Source organism: Triturus cristatus, chromosome 4_2 (assembly GCF_964204655.1).
Source record: "Triturus cristatus chromosome 4_2, aTriCri1.1, whole genome shotgun sequence".
Classification (NCBI taxonomy): domain Eukaryota; kingdom Metazoa; phylum Chordata; class Amphibia; order Caudata; family Salamandridae; genus Triturus; species Triturus cristatus.
Window position 1 is genome coordinate 255,384,527 of NC_140586.1, and position 13,944 is coordinate 255,398,470.

A 13,944-nucleotide genomic window follows, 5' to 3' on the forward strand; every position below is an offset into this window, starting at 1 on the left:
TTGCCACTCTGGTTTATGAATGATTCTCCCAGATAATCTCCTATAACCCGCGTGATGTGCAACAGATGTTCCTTCCCCAAGTTTATTATATGAGGGAACAGAATTTGGGTTGCAAAGTCTTGGAGCATTGACACTGCCCTCATCCTTGGTCCATTCTCTAGATTCCAGTTCATTACATGACGTCACCTTCCTGAGATTCCACCATCTTCCATCACTTAACTTAACGCAGTTCCCCTTTGTTTCCAAAACCTCCTTAGGTTTAGACCATCTAGACATTCCAATCCTAGGCAACCCCTCAAGTGAAGTTCTCACCCAATCCCCTACACTAAAAGATCTTGTTTGTCCTTTTATTCTACTATTATGTCTCGAAACATATTTGTATTGATAATCATTGACTCTTTTCCTTATAGTTTCTTTAGGAACTTCCTTTTCATTCCCCTTATGCATCCAAACAGGAGTGATTTTACTACCTGCTACTCTCCCCTTTAGAAGACTAAAAGGAGTTTCCCCAGTGGCAGAATGAGGAGTGTTCCTATAATTCCACAACATTTTCTTAACCGATACTCTGCAATCCTCTCCCACCGTTTCAGCCAACTGAATACACTCCTTCAATACCCGGTTGAATCTCTCAACCATCCCATTACTTCTAGGGTTGTACACCGCAGTAGTAATATGTTTAATTCCATGCATCTTCACGTATTCTTGAAATTCATTGGCTAGAAATTGTGGGCAAAAACATGCCAGAGCTTCCTTTTCAATCACAGAGTAAGTTGCTTCCGCACCTTTTAAAGTGCGGGAGGCAAATGCAACTACCCATTCTTTCGCGCCATTTTCTTGCATCAAAACGGCACCCAACCCATAAGAACTGGCATCAACCACAATGATGGATTTGTTATGGGGATCATATGGTTTAAGAGCTATTGCTTGACTGATGTCCTTTTTCAGGTTGTCAAAAGCTGTTTGACACTCCGGACTCCATACAAAATTTGCACCCTTCTTCATTAAAAGCCTCAAACAATGTACTTTAGATGCGAAATTGTTTACAAATTTGGAATAATACTCCGCTAACCCCAAGAATGAGCGAAGTTGTTCTTTATCTACTGGAGACGGAGCTTTATTAATTGAATCCAAAAGATTCTTTTTAGGTTTGACACCATCAGCTGACAAAGTATGACCTAAATAGTCAATCTGAGTCATGGCAAATTTACATTTTTCAGCTGAGAGCGTCAAACCAGCTTGTTGAAGTTTCCTTAAGACTTCATCCAAAATTGCATCATGAGTTAACATATCTTTTCCCCATACAAGCACATCATCCTGAAAGACTAACATGTTGTTCACGCCCTTGAGGATACTACACATGATTCTTTGAAAAACTGCAGCCGCAGAAGCTAAACCAAAAGGCATTCTAAGAAATTGAAAGGCACCCTCAGGAGTGATAAAAGAAGTGAGATGACGTGAGGTAGGGTGTAGTTTTATCTGGTGATAAGCATTGGACAAATCAATAGTTGAAAAATATTTGGCATTCCTGACACAGGCAATCATTTCATTGATACGTGGGAGAGGATGACGATCTACCCATATGTTCTTATTCAGATCTCTTAAATCTACACACATGCGCAAATTTCCATTGGGTTTGCGTGCTAAAACCACTGGACTAAGCCATTCAGATGCTTCAATAGGCTCAATTATGTTCTCTTTACACAATCTATCCAATTCTAACTTTAATTGTGGTCTTAAAATCAAAGGGACATTGCGAACTTTGTGGACTGTAGGAATAGCATCAGATTTTAGTATAATACGATGTTCAAATTTATTTAAACAACCTAGTTTGGCTCTAAACAACTCAGGATATTTTATTCCCCAATTTAACATGTGAGAATCACTTGTTAGTAATACCTGGTTAGGATGATTGGGATCTAGAATTATTCCCAAACCCTTTTGTTCTTTCCACCCCAACAAAGCCCTACCCTTGTCCACCACATAAATTTTGGCTTGTGTGTTTCTCTCCTTATAAGATATGTTGCTGACAAAATACCCTAAAACAGGGAGTTTGTTTCCTCCATACCCAACGGGTTCAACATCAGGATGTGATAGATTGTTCTCACCAACAGATAACCACATATGTTTGTCTATGATGGTGAACGGTGAACATGAATCTGCCCACATAGAGATCTCCACTTGGTTGATTGATATTATACATTTAGGGGGTTGATATATGTCAGACAAATCATTGACCTCCAAGTCCCAAATAACCATTACTTCAATATCACTGTCCTTATCGCTTAAAGGTGAATCATTACTGTAATTAACAGTATTCACAGATTGTTTTCAGAATTCACGATCGCCAGTTTTACACATTTTAGAAAAATGACCAGTTTTACTGCACTTAAAACATGTGACATTGATGGCCGGACATCGTGGATTACTAGCGGTGTGCATATTGCTACCACATCTGAAACAAAAACGTTTAAAAGTTGATGATGGGACTTTGCTTTTGTTAGAGTAGGTACGAGATTCATTGTGTCTCTCTAAATCCGACTTCAATTTTGGTTTGGATTTATATGTATTGTTGTGATCCTTAGATACACTAACAGTGGTCTTAGTTGCACGGTTGTCTAAGAGATTTACCTCATTTTTTGGATTCTCACCTTTTAGTTCTTTTACATATCGTGAGGTATTTTCAATTCTTCTTGCTACACTGATTGTTTTCTGTAAATTAGGATCTTTTAAGTCTAATAATCTCTCTTGAATTTTTGGGTTGTTCGTCCTATTAATAAATTGATCTCTGATAATTTCTTCATGTAAATCTTTGAATTTACAAGTTGCCGCTAACGTCCTTAAAACGGCAACATACTGTTCCACTGTTTCCCCATTTAACTGAGCTCTAGAAAAAAATTTGTGTCTTTCAACAACAATACTAGTTTTCTTCCCATAGTTTTCCTCTAATGCTCTTAATGCCTCAACATACTCGTCAACATCATATGATTGTGCTTTAGAACTGTCATATACAGTTTCTTCATCAGTGGAGTTTTCCCCGTCAACCGCATTATTTATTGGTGCATTTACGTTTATAGGTTTAGGTAGGGTTTTTAAAACTTTTCTTCCCTCCACTCCTAAATTATGTTTTAGAAGGGCTAGTTTACGTGAAGCTAAAAATGTTTCACCACCAATAGCTTCAAGGTAGGTTTCAAATGATTCTTGCCAGTCCTCCCAAACCATGGGAGGCAAACCTGGATTTAGTAAGAATTTAGGTGGAGCTAATATTGCATTTGTTTCCATGGTAACTGATAGTAAGTGTTAAAATATTAACATCAAAACAACATGTCCAAAAAAACAACCTTAATACCCTTGAGTGTTCTAACAATGTTCCTGAAAAAAAAAAATGAATTATATAGATAATCCAAATAACAAATTAAAATAAATAAAGTGGTCACCGTCGTCTGCAATGTTTATATCTTGACGTGTTGACAGTGCTGCTAGTTGAATAAAGTTATTAGTTTGCTCAAAAAAAAAAAATTAATTAAAATAACAAAAGTTGTCACCGTCGTCTTTGGATTATTAAGTCAGCTCCAATTGCCATACTTTGCTTTGTTATCGCTTTATAAGTCACTTGCAAACGACAGACCTTTATTGTTTCAGAAAGCCTGTTAAGCATTAAATATTCGATAACAAAAACGTGTGAAGTTCCTTCGTACGAACTGTACTGTTGCTAGGAAACTGCCAATGCTTTAACGTGATGACGAAGCGTTTTCTCAAATTCCTGTTGCACCATGGGAACACGGCTCGTTCGCTTCAGGAAGGGGAACGATAGTCGCGTGATGATGGAATCCTCAACCCTGTGATTGTTCGAAAATTTCGGCGCTGCACAGAACTAACACTGTAAGTTTAAATTTATGAGATAATGGGTTTAGGCTTTGCCAGAATTAAGAAAGAAGAACATCTACTATCTATGTTCCAACATTAAAACAGTCTTGAATTGGCATTTGGTTCCTTTTTGACTTGCGTAGGCACGAAGGTATTTCTAAATGTTTCCGATGGGGCCACTGTAACTTTTTCCCTTAAATATAGTGCGGTACGTCGAATGAGGCTCGATATGTGCCCCCGACCATAAGTAGAAAAGATAATCACGTACCTTCTTTCATATATCACCACAGCTAGGAGTTCACGCTAAGTTCGAATCGTCGCCACTTTTATAACGTAGGTCGCACGATGAAGGAAGAATAACGAAACGTGTAAGCAAATCCTTGTTGTTTATTTGGAACAAGTGAGATAGTCACAAGCGCCCCATCGGTCTGCACCTCCACCCAATCCTCGAACTGCTCCAACCGCTCTCCCTCAAAACCCGCATTCTTCCCCACGTGCTAGAATCCCCACGATCATACTCACGCGTACAGAACCATTCATACAATGGCTTGCAAGCCAAGATGCAACAGCAGGCATATTAACCCTCTGCACTAACTTCACCTAAGTCAAAACCTCAACTATTCAAAATGCTGATCTCTCTCCAGGAAGATAATTAATCACATGAGTTATCTTTACATTTATGTGAGGCCTGGTAATTGCGGGGGTAAGAAACGCTGCAGCAGGTGCTTCAAAAGCATAAGAAACTTTCAAACACGGCGCCCCCAGGAAGCCAGCACCCGGTGCGGTGGCACCGGTCGCACCGCCCTAAAGCCGGCCCTGATAGTGATAATACCAGTCCAGCACTTTAGATAACCTCAGTAATCAGCAACAGGTTGGAGCCATTGAATGAAATTATTTGTGAAAATTGTAAAAAAAAAATGTGTTTAGTGACTTTGACACTGGGATGGATGTTGGAGGGTCCATTTTATAGCTAAAAGAAGAGGAAAATGGGTTTGAAAAGTCCAAATAAAGTTAAAATCATGTTCCCATGACAGATGTGCTTTAGAAAGCTGTAAATATGCAACAGTTGAAAGCAGTTTTAACCTAGTATTCCTTCGAGACTAAAGTAACCCATCCAGAGCTTATTTTGTAAAAAAAGCAAAAAAGAAAGAAAAGTGAGTGACGATGTCAGAGGTTTTTCTTAGGAGGCTACCATGCACTTCCAACGCAGATGCCCACTTCCACCACTGGCGTGGGCAGTTGCGTTATAGGAACCTTCATATAGAGTAACTGAAGAAGTACTTTAGGTGTGGCTGATTTGATTAAGTGCTCAGAAGTGTTTATAGAACATTACAAGCACAATATCATTGCACGATGTGAAACAAAGAGTAGGATAACACAGTCCGCAATCCACCCTAGCTCTGCACTCTTCCACCATAGGACCTCATTTAGAGTTTGTTGATCATAGTACTGGGTGGCAAACGCTTAAGAGTACCCTTGTCCACCAAACTCCTGATCCGCCTGCCTCACTGAGAGAAGGGTGGATGGACCCTAAGCGTTTCATGGATGCATCCCATGTTAGCTCTGTTAATGGAAAGCTCCCTCCTATGACCCAATGGAGTAGGGGCCATTGGAGGTAGGGCATCACACGGTCCGTCCTTTTTTTGACAGCTTGTTTCTGAAAAACAAAAAAGTTTTAAATGTTTGAAAGTTTAGTGGAGGGCCTGAAAACTGATGGCAGCCATACACTAACAATTTTGGACCTTGAAGGGAACTGCCGCGACCGCAAGTCCTCACAATGCAGAGATGACCGCTGGGCCGCCAGTCATCTCCAAATTTGGTATGTGATAGTCCCAGGAATAGAGGTCTGGCACTAAGATTGCCGAGGTATAAGCTTTAGATTTCCTAACAATCATGCTGGCATACAATGTTAAAAAAATGATATGAGAAGCAGAACAAGAGAGGGGCTTAACAGGCAGTAGAAAAACAGAGGAATACGGATTGTTAGGGGTAGTTCAAACACAATAATTTTAAAACTAACATGTTTTAAGGCAAAGACGAGAGCAACAGTGTTGTTTTTGTCTATGTGACCATATAAAAATCCAGGGTGAAATCCGACAGACACCTCACCATGCCAGACAGAAAGCACTTGTATCCAACTATTAACTACATTACACTTTATAAACATATACACATTTTTTAGGGTGGTGTGACACCCCAAACACCTCCCCTGAAGCTACACCCCTGTGTAGTCCGTCGGGATGGTGGAGATAATGTCCTCTGCCACCCTGCTGGACTGTACTCAGGGCCGGACTGGGAACCAAAACCGGCCTTGGCAAAGTGCTCGGCCGGCCCCCCGGGGATTGAGGGTGCCGCCGAGCTCTTTGCCAGGGCCTGTTTTCGGCCGATTTTGTTACAGGATGGATTTTGCAGCTATGCTGCAAAACGTCCCTGTAACAAAAACGGCCCCCAGGGGCCCAAAACCGGCCCCCACCCATGCGGCGCACCAAGGGATTGCCCGTTGCCCGCTACGGCAAGTCCGGCCCTGACTGTACTCCGCCTGTCAGACGATAAATCAAGCTCATAGTCTCTTTTTTCATGCCCGCACCCACCATCCCACATGTGACTAAGAGCATTGTAGAAACGCCGGACACTTCCCATATTCAGAAATGCAAACAGAAAACAAGCTCATGAGCTTAATAAGCAACATTTCTGAAAACGTAATAGAGAGAGTGTGGATCAACATATGCTCATCCTTCTCCCCTGGGAACTAATAATAAACAACAAGAAGGAGCTAGAAATCAAACTACATCAAGAATCCATTAATAGTAATTCTTCTGTGAGCAAAATATATATATATTTTTTTAAAAGGACCCTCTCCCACCAAACTAGTTTGTGTCATGCTTGATCACTGGGTTCCCACCTAGGGTGCCGAGTGCATTCTAGGTGTGCTACGACACCCGATTCCAGCGGAGCAGGGTTTTCTTTTTGTGTCAATTGTGAAATAGGTGAGTTGAAACTGTCTCCAGGATACCCCTCCTAGCCAGGAGAATTTTAAGAGCGGGATCCTGGGGCAGGAATAGAAACAAAATGTGGATGTGAAGGAAATAAAAATGGTCTTGCACTTCCAAAATTAGGTCTTGATGTTCCAGCCAATTTAATTCATTTGAATGGGTTTCCTCAGGACCAAAACTGAGGGGGCCAGCAAATGGCCCTAAAATTGTTTGCGAACACGCACTAAGGTGTGCATCAAAATAGAGGTTATCTTGTGACTTAGAGTTTTCACCCAGAGTAATATACTATTGATGCAGTAGTCTTTTGCAACATGGATCCCACGGGAGGCGGTGCCTGTAGTCACACTTTCATCGAGGTCAGCCACCTACGTGGAAACCTTTGCAGCACGTCCACGAGATCCCGGGATTGCTGGCCCCTCACTTTTGGTCCTAAAGAAAGCCATTCAAATTTATTAAAATGGTTGAAACATGTAGTTCTAATTTAGGATGTGCGAGACCATTTTTATCTCCTTCACATATACATTTTGTTTTTAATCCTGCCCCAGGAATCCGCTATTAAAATGCTCCTGGCAAGGGGGGTGCCCTGGAGACAGTTTTAACTCACCTATTTCACAAATTGACACAAATTGACACAAAAAGAAAATCCATCTCCGCTGTAATCAGGTGTCGTAGCACACCTAAGATGCACTTTGTACCCTAGGTGAGAACCCAATGATGAAGCATGCCACAAACTAGGTTGGTGAGTGAGGGTTAACTACTTGTTGCTAACCCTTGTATGACCTGAAGTTCAGCTCAGCCTTACATGCATTCGGGGGCCGATTTATTAAGTGCCATTACATTAGGTAAGAGGAACATCTGTTACTTTTGATGCTTAGGATACCAGTATAGTCTTCGTAGCAAGCACTATATTAAAAAGGATCTCCCATTGAAGAACCCTGCACACCATGGTGATGCCTAGTCCCACACTCAACCAGGGTAAGCACCAATTACAAGGGAAGCAAAGGATTATGACTAAACCAATTCAGGAGAAAGTGTTTCTGATACCCAACTACCCATGAATTGCTGACACATTAGCACCCATTATCTCTGATCTCCCTGTGACTAGGCCTACCATGGCCTTAACAAATCATGACCTAGGTCAGGGTGGGAGGGTAGTCTTAATCTTCCTAGTCACCGCCATTTACAAAGACATAATCAGACCACACTACATGTCTTCTGAATGCCTAGTGTTCTAATGCATGACCGTATCATGCATGACCATATCAGTACCTGCAGGTAAGTGTTCGTCCTCTGTAAAATAGCCACCAAATGCCTGCAGACTGTTGGAAACTGTTCCATTAAAGTATTTGACATAGACATCCAGATTGACATGCGTCAATTGGAAAATTTTATGGATTTTCAAATGGAAATCATAACCATCGCATCAATTTAAATATGTTTTAATAGCACTATTTATGACCGCTTTATAAATTAATGTTAGTCAATGTTAGATGTTCAAGGGTGACCATAGCCTAACTTTAAAGAAGATTTATCAATGCCGTTTGTGTATTTGTATGATGTACACCATCCACCTTCCATGTTCATATAATGTATTTTGCACAGCCTCTGATTACAAGCAGCAGAGGATTGGTTCAGGACCTGGGTTTTACCTGGACCTGCACCAATGATAAGCCAACAGGAAGCAGGGCCAGGTCTAAGCCCCATACCAGCACACGAGAGCCCACTCTACATGGACGGTGAATGTGTCCAGCGGCTATGGGCTCAGGGCCTGACCATATGCAATGCCATCCACTTTCTCTGTTCCCCTAGCTTAGGCCTTATGCATCAGACTCTGAATTCGAGGCTTGGCTTGCAATAGATTGCACCATAGGCATTTTTGAGAAAACTGGACAGATTCCTTTCTTAAAACAAAGAAATACATACCTTGAAGGTCAACAAATTAAATGCTGCAATTTGCCCCTTAGTGGTTACTTGTAAACACACATTAAAAGGGCTTTGAAAGAGAAAGTACATTCACCAAAATGCTACGTTCACTAAAAATAATAAATGCTATATTTCTCATGACTGACATCTTCCAGGCTGAATGAGGGCAGGGAGTGAGTCATCTCTTTCACACATTCGGCTAGGTTAGGAAGGCATGTATTGCAGTAATTGTATATGGATTTTTCACTGACAAAAAACTATTGTATTTTGTTTTTTGAAAGGCAAACGTCTCGCAACTAAGGCTGATCATTTGTAATATTGAGATTTGACTTTGCAGCTTTTTAAAATTGTTGTGCGCTCTTTTTCGGCGCTTCATGGATCCAGTTTTCACACCATTTGCAAAATCCCCTTTAACAGTAGTGTGATTTGATGTTCTATGAAAATAATCACCAGTACCAAGAAGCAGTGCTATCAAAATGGTACCTGAATCTGTTAATAGATTTAGTTTAATCCATGTCATAGACTCACTGATCAGTATGGATTTTCTCACACTCGTGGTGTTACTAGCCCTCTTCGAGATACATTTGCATGTAGGTAAGTCACAATAAGAAACTAATGCAGCGGTGGCTAATATGTCTGTTTGTTTCATTTCAGGGGTTGCCACTCCTCCACCAGTTCCAGGAGACTCAAACTCGACAACACCAAGCATCTCCCTTCCTCCTGCTCCGACTCCTGGTACGACAGTGGGTTACTCACTTGCACACAATTATCGCACTCAATTTAAAGCGTGAATGGAAGAACTGTGAAATGTTAGTGTTAGTTCAAATGTGAATGCTTCAATCCAGACAGTGTGCAACCTAACAAATATGCCCTTTTTAGAATTATTACTAGAATGTTTGAGAAATCAATGCATTGAAATATCACCGGTTACACAGCCTTGTTTTAGGTCGAGTTGTGAGTTGTCCCTCTTCCCAATATGATGTGGGTTATTACTGTTGTTAAGGTAATTATTACATCATGGAATTAAAAATAATATGAATTTTAAAATATTTAAATTTTGCAGCCTTTTTATATTGCAACATTACAATATTAATTCACTACCACAGTATTTAATTAAACAGGCTCTGATTATCAAAAAAGAACAACAGTATAGATGCTAAGATGCGGTACTTTTATTATGAAGTCTATGAGGTCTAGGAAAATCAGCAGAAGGCGGAATTTGTGGCAAAAAAGGAGAAGAAAGCAATGAAAGAGATTCAGGTCAAAGTGAAAGAGTGCTGAAATGTGAAAGAAGATTGGAAATAGGAAGTGTGAACAGAAAGACACAGAAATGTCAGCAGTTAATTTGTCTAATAGGAATTTATAAGAATGAAGAAAATATTTTAAACCAACGTTTCGTCCAGAACACCATTACATGTGTATACATTTCAGAACTGATGCCTACAAGCAGGCTAGGGAAGTGAAGTTGGTCAAATGTCAAGCTACCCTAAGGCAACCAGATAAAGGAATACATGACGAGAGAATAACCAAAGTTAAAAACTGTAATTTATTATTAAATGATTTGGAAATCAGAGAATTGGACAAGTTAAAAGGAGTTTTCAAGGAAGAAGAATCAGAACAGGGTGATGAATTACTAAGTGAATTAGGAACTGAGCAATCAGGTGGAGGAATAACAGCCCTTAAAAAGCATCACAATTCTGTGCCTCTTTTCCCACCAGATATATAACTGCATGCAATATTTCTAAATTTACATGCAAACAATATTTTAGAACACACACACATACAAACGTCCTTAATTAATCACAACATCGGTAAAACAAAAATGATCCACAAAGCCCATGGTCCAAGATAACTACACATATTCACGAGAAAAAAAACCTTACATTTACCATGAACACCAAATATGGGGAGGTTGCATTCTGGCTTTACCTACAAGTCGACCAACCACAGACTTTGGCGTCACGTTGTGGTCCGTGTTTTTGAAGATGTGATAAAGTTATTTATTACAGCATGTCATTGGTCAACCCATGTCAACAAAAGGGAGGAGAGAAAGGGGTGGGCTATTTTTATTGAGGTCCTGCACATAGGCCCTAAGCTATGACAACAAAGAAAGATGTGCAGTTCCTGGGAGAGAAGGGTTATCCGAAACCAGACTCTCACCAGTTCCACCCTTAAGGGACCCCCATCCCTTGTGCACTCACATTCCATTGGTGAGAGTCTGGTTTCGGATAACCCTTCTCCCCCAGACCTTCCACTTTGTAGGAACGGCACATCTTTCTTTGTTGTCATTGGTCAACCTATGACAGATTCTAAAGTATTTTTAGCTGAGGGGTTGTAAAGGTTGGATCCAGTTACCATATGACTTAATTATATAGCTTGTTTCAAAATCAATATCTTTCGAACTTTCAACTTTGCAGGGGTCACATTTCAGTTTCTCTGTTTTTAGATGATGAACAAGTGGAGCTGTTCCCCAATACTGAATTATGATAGTTGGTGGTGACTGTTGTCTTATTCTTGATCTGTGTTGATCCCCAATAGGATCATTCACGGTATCATATCATATATCATATCATATCTTATCATATCGTATCGTATTGTTTTGTACCGTACCGTGTCATGTCGTATTGTAACGTATCGTATCATTTATCACATTATATCAATTTGTTTACTAAAGTCAATGCACTATCGATTTTTTGTGCCAACGTTTTTACTATACATATAGCAAACAACAATGTCCCATTGGGAATCAGTACGAAAACACATATTGTATAGAACACTAGGTCATGACAACACCAAGACAATATGGCCACACTATTGGTAATCAAAATGTATTAGATCAATTTGGACAACAATGGACAACGGCATCAGATACTGATCATAAGTGTGCTCAAGTGTAAGGTGAACACATAGTGCTTGTGAAGAACAACTGAATGGCACAAAGTGGAACACAGAAAAAAAAAATCAAACGGAGAAAAGAAGCACATTAATAAATATTGTGCATGAATAGAGCAAGTCCAATGTTAAATTATCATGGCACAATAATCATCCATTTATCTGGCGGTGTGTGTCAACTGCGTTTTGACCATTCTTAGTTTGAGGTCATCATCAGGACAAGGGAAGTACAACAATTATGATTGCTGGCTGGGAAACAAACGGACAATGATTCAATTAAGATTGGACATAAGCAAAGGAAACACAAACTCATTTGATCACATCTGAGGTACCTGTAATACATCCAGGGAATCTGCAAATCAGTAAGGGAACAAAAAGAGAAACCATAAATTAAAAGGATCAAGAGAACTTTACATAGTGTCCAAACCACACCTTGAAGAGAGGAATTAAGGATTACACTCATGGTTGGTTGCCTGTGTTAAAAAGACCTATAGAGGTAAAGAAAGGAAACCACAGACGCAGCATTGTCTCCTTCTCCCACGGCACCCAGCTGATCCTCTCCCTCACCAACAAACCCATACTCGCTAGAGACAACTTACACGATGGGATGAAGGCTGTCGCCACCTGCATGAGAGACAGCTGCCTCAAACTCAACTTGAACAAAGACTGAAGTCCTCATCCTGGGACCCACCCCCTCTGCTTGGGACGACTCCTGGTAACCCGCCACACTCAGAACAGCCCCCACACCCACGGGCCATGCACAAAATCATGGCAACATACAGGACTTCTCGCTCACAATGAACCGCCAGATCGACGCCTTCTCCTTATCGTGCTTCCACACACTTCGCTTGCTTTGAAAGACCTTCAGATGAATCCCCACTGAATCTAGAAAAATGGCCACCCAAGCGCTCATCATAAGCAGACTTGACTACGGCAATACACTCTACGCGGCTTAACCCAGAAACTCCTCAGGAAAACACAGAACGTTCAAAACGCCACAGCCAGACTGGTCCTCAACATCCCCTGCCACAACCACATCACCAAACACCTGCGAGAATGTTACTGGCTCCTAGTCAACAAAAGAGTCACTTTCAAGCTCCTCACACACGCCTACAGTAGCCCTCCATGACGCAGAACCAGCAAATCTGAACCACCGCCTCACATTCCACTTTCCCACCAGACACCTCCGCTCCGCCCAAGTGGCCCTGGCCACCATCCCATGGATCCGCAAGACCAGAACTGGTGGAAGATCCTTCTCCTACCTCACATCCAAGACCTGTAACACCATGCCTCTCCACCTCAGGCAACCCCTTTTGCTGACCCAATTCAGGAAGGATCTCAAGACCTGGCTCTTCGACTGAACCCCAGCGCCAAGAAGGAACAGCAGCCCCCCCTCAGCACCTTGTATAGTTGAGCTACATAAACCATGATTGATTAATTGAGGGAGGGTGGCAAAGATTATGGGGTGCTAGTAAAAATAATCCCAAGATATGCGCTACAGTGGAATAGAAAAACTTAAGATTTAATTGTGCAAGCCAGCATAGTGTAGGTTTTTGAGGGACAACCGTGTAACAAAAGAAGTTAAAGTAGGCAATAGTGTTAGCCAATGCAAAACTAACTGTCTGGTTTAACATTGAGGTAATTATTCAACTGAAGGGTCAACAACCCAAATTAAATAAGTCCAAAAGAACATTGCAACTAAACAAGGAGAGAAAAGGATTATATCTGTATGGAAATGGATTCCTCTTACAGGCGAGAGGTGCCAGCACAGGGGACTCTAGCGTGCTACATGATAGAACGCTGAGAAGTACAAGATGGGATGGCTGCATACAGAGCGTGAGAAACGCTAGACTGTATGCCAGAGACTAAACCCTAAATATAGTGCGGACCCCTTGGGGACTAAAGAGAGAACTGGAATGAAGAAGGGGAAGCCGTGTTTGTATCCCTAATGAATTAATAGATACAGGACACATGAAACGCTAGACTACATGCCAAGGACCTGGACAGGGTTTCAGTACGGGCGCTACGGTGCTGGGAAAGAAAGTGCAATAAATCAGCAGGGTGGAGAGGGGGCCGAAATTAATAAATACAGAGTGTTGGACTACAAAAACAAGAGAGAACGTAACGACATAGGCATTTAGGCAGAGAAAATCTTTCTCATACAAAAAGGGGGGGGTGTACAATCTAGATAGAAACATGTTATACAAATGAAATAGATGATAAAATATAAGTCAAAGAAAGTATATACAGGAGGCAAGAAATTAACCTACAC

The 13,944-nt window shown here is 41.0% G+C and overlaps 1 protein-coding gene across 6 annotated transcripts in view; it reads left to right on the forward strand.

The window, feature by feature from the left end:
• The window catches only part of PTPRC (protein tyrosine phosphatase receptor type C), a 623,869-nt gene that overhangs the window by 249,359 nt on the left and 360,566 nt on the right, over positions 1–13,944 (forward strand). For all 6 annotated transcript variants that reach the window (XM_085601450.1, XM_085601451.1, XM_085601453.1 and 3 more), the window contains one exon: positions 9,435–9,515. In XM_085601450.1, the coding sequence (XP_085457576.1) occupies positions 9,435–9,515 (81 nt within the window). The remainder of the gene's footprint in view (positions 1–9,434; positions 9,516–13,944) is intronic.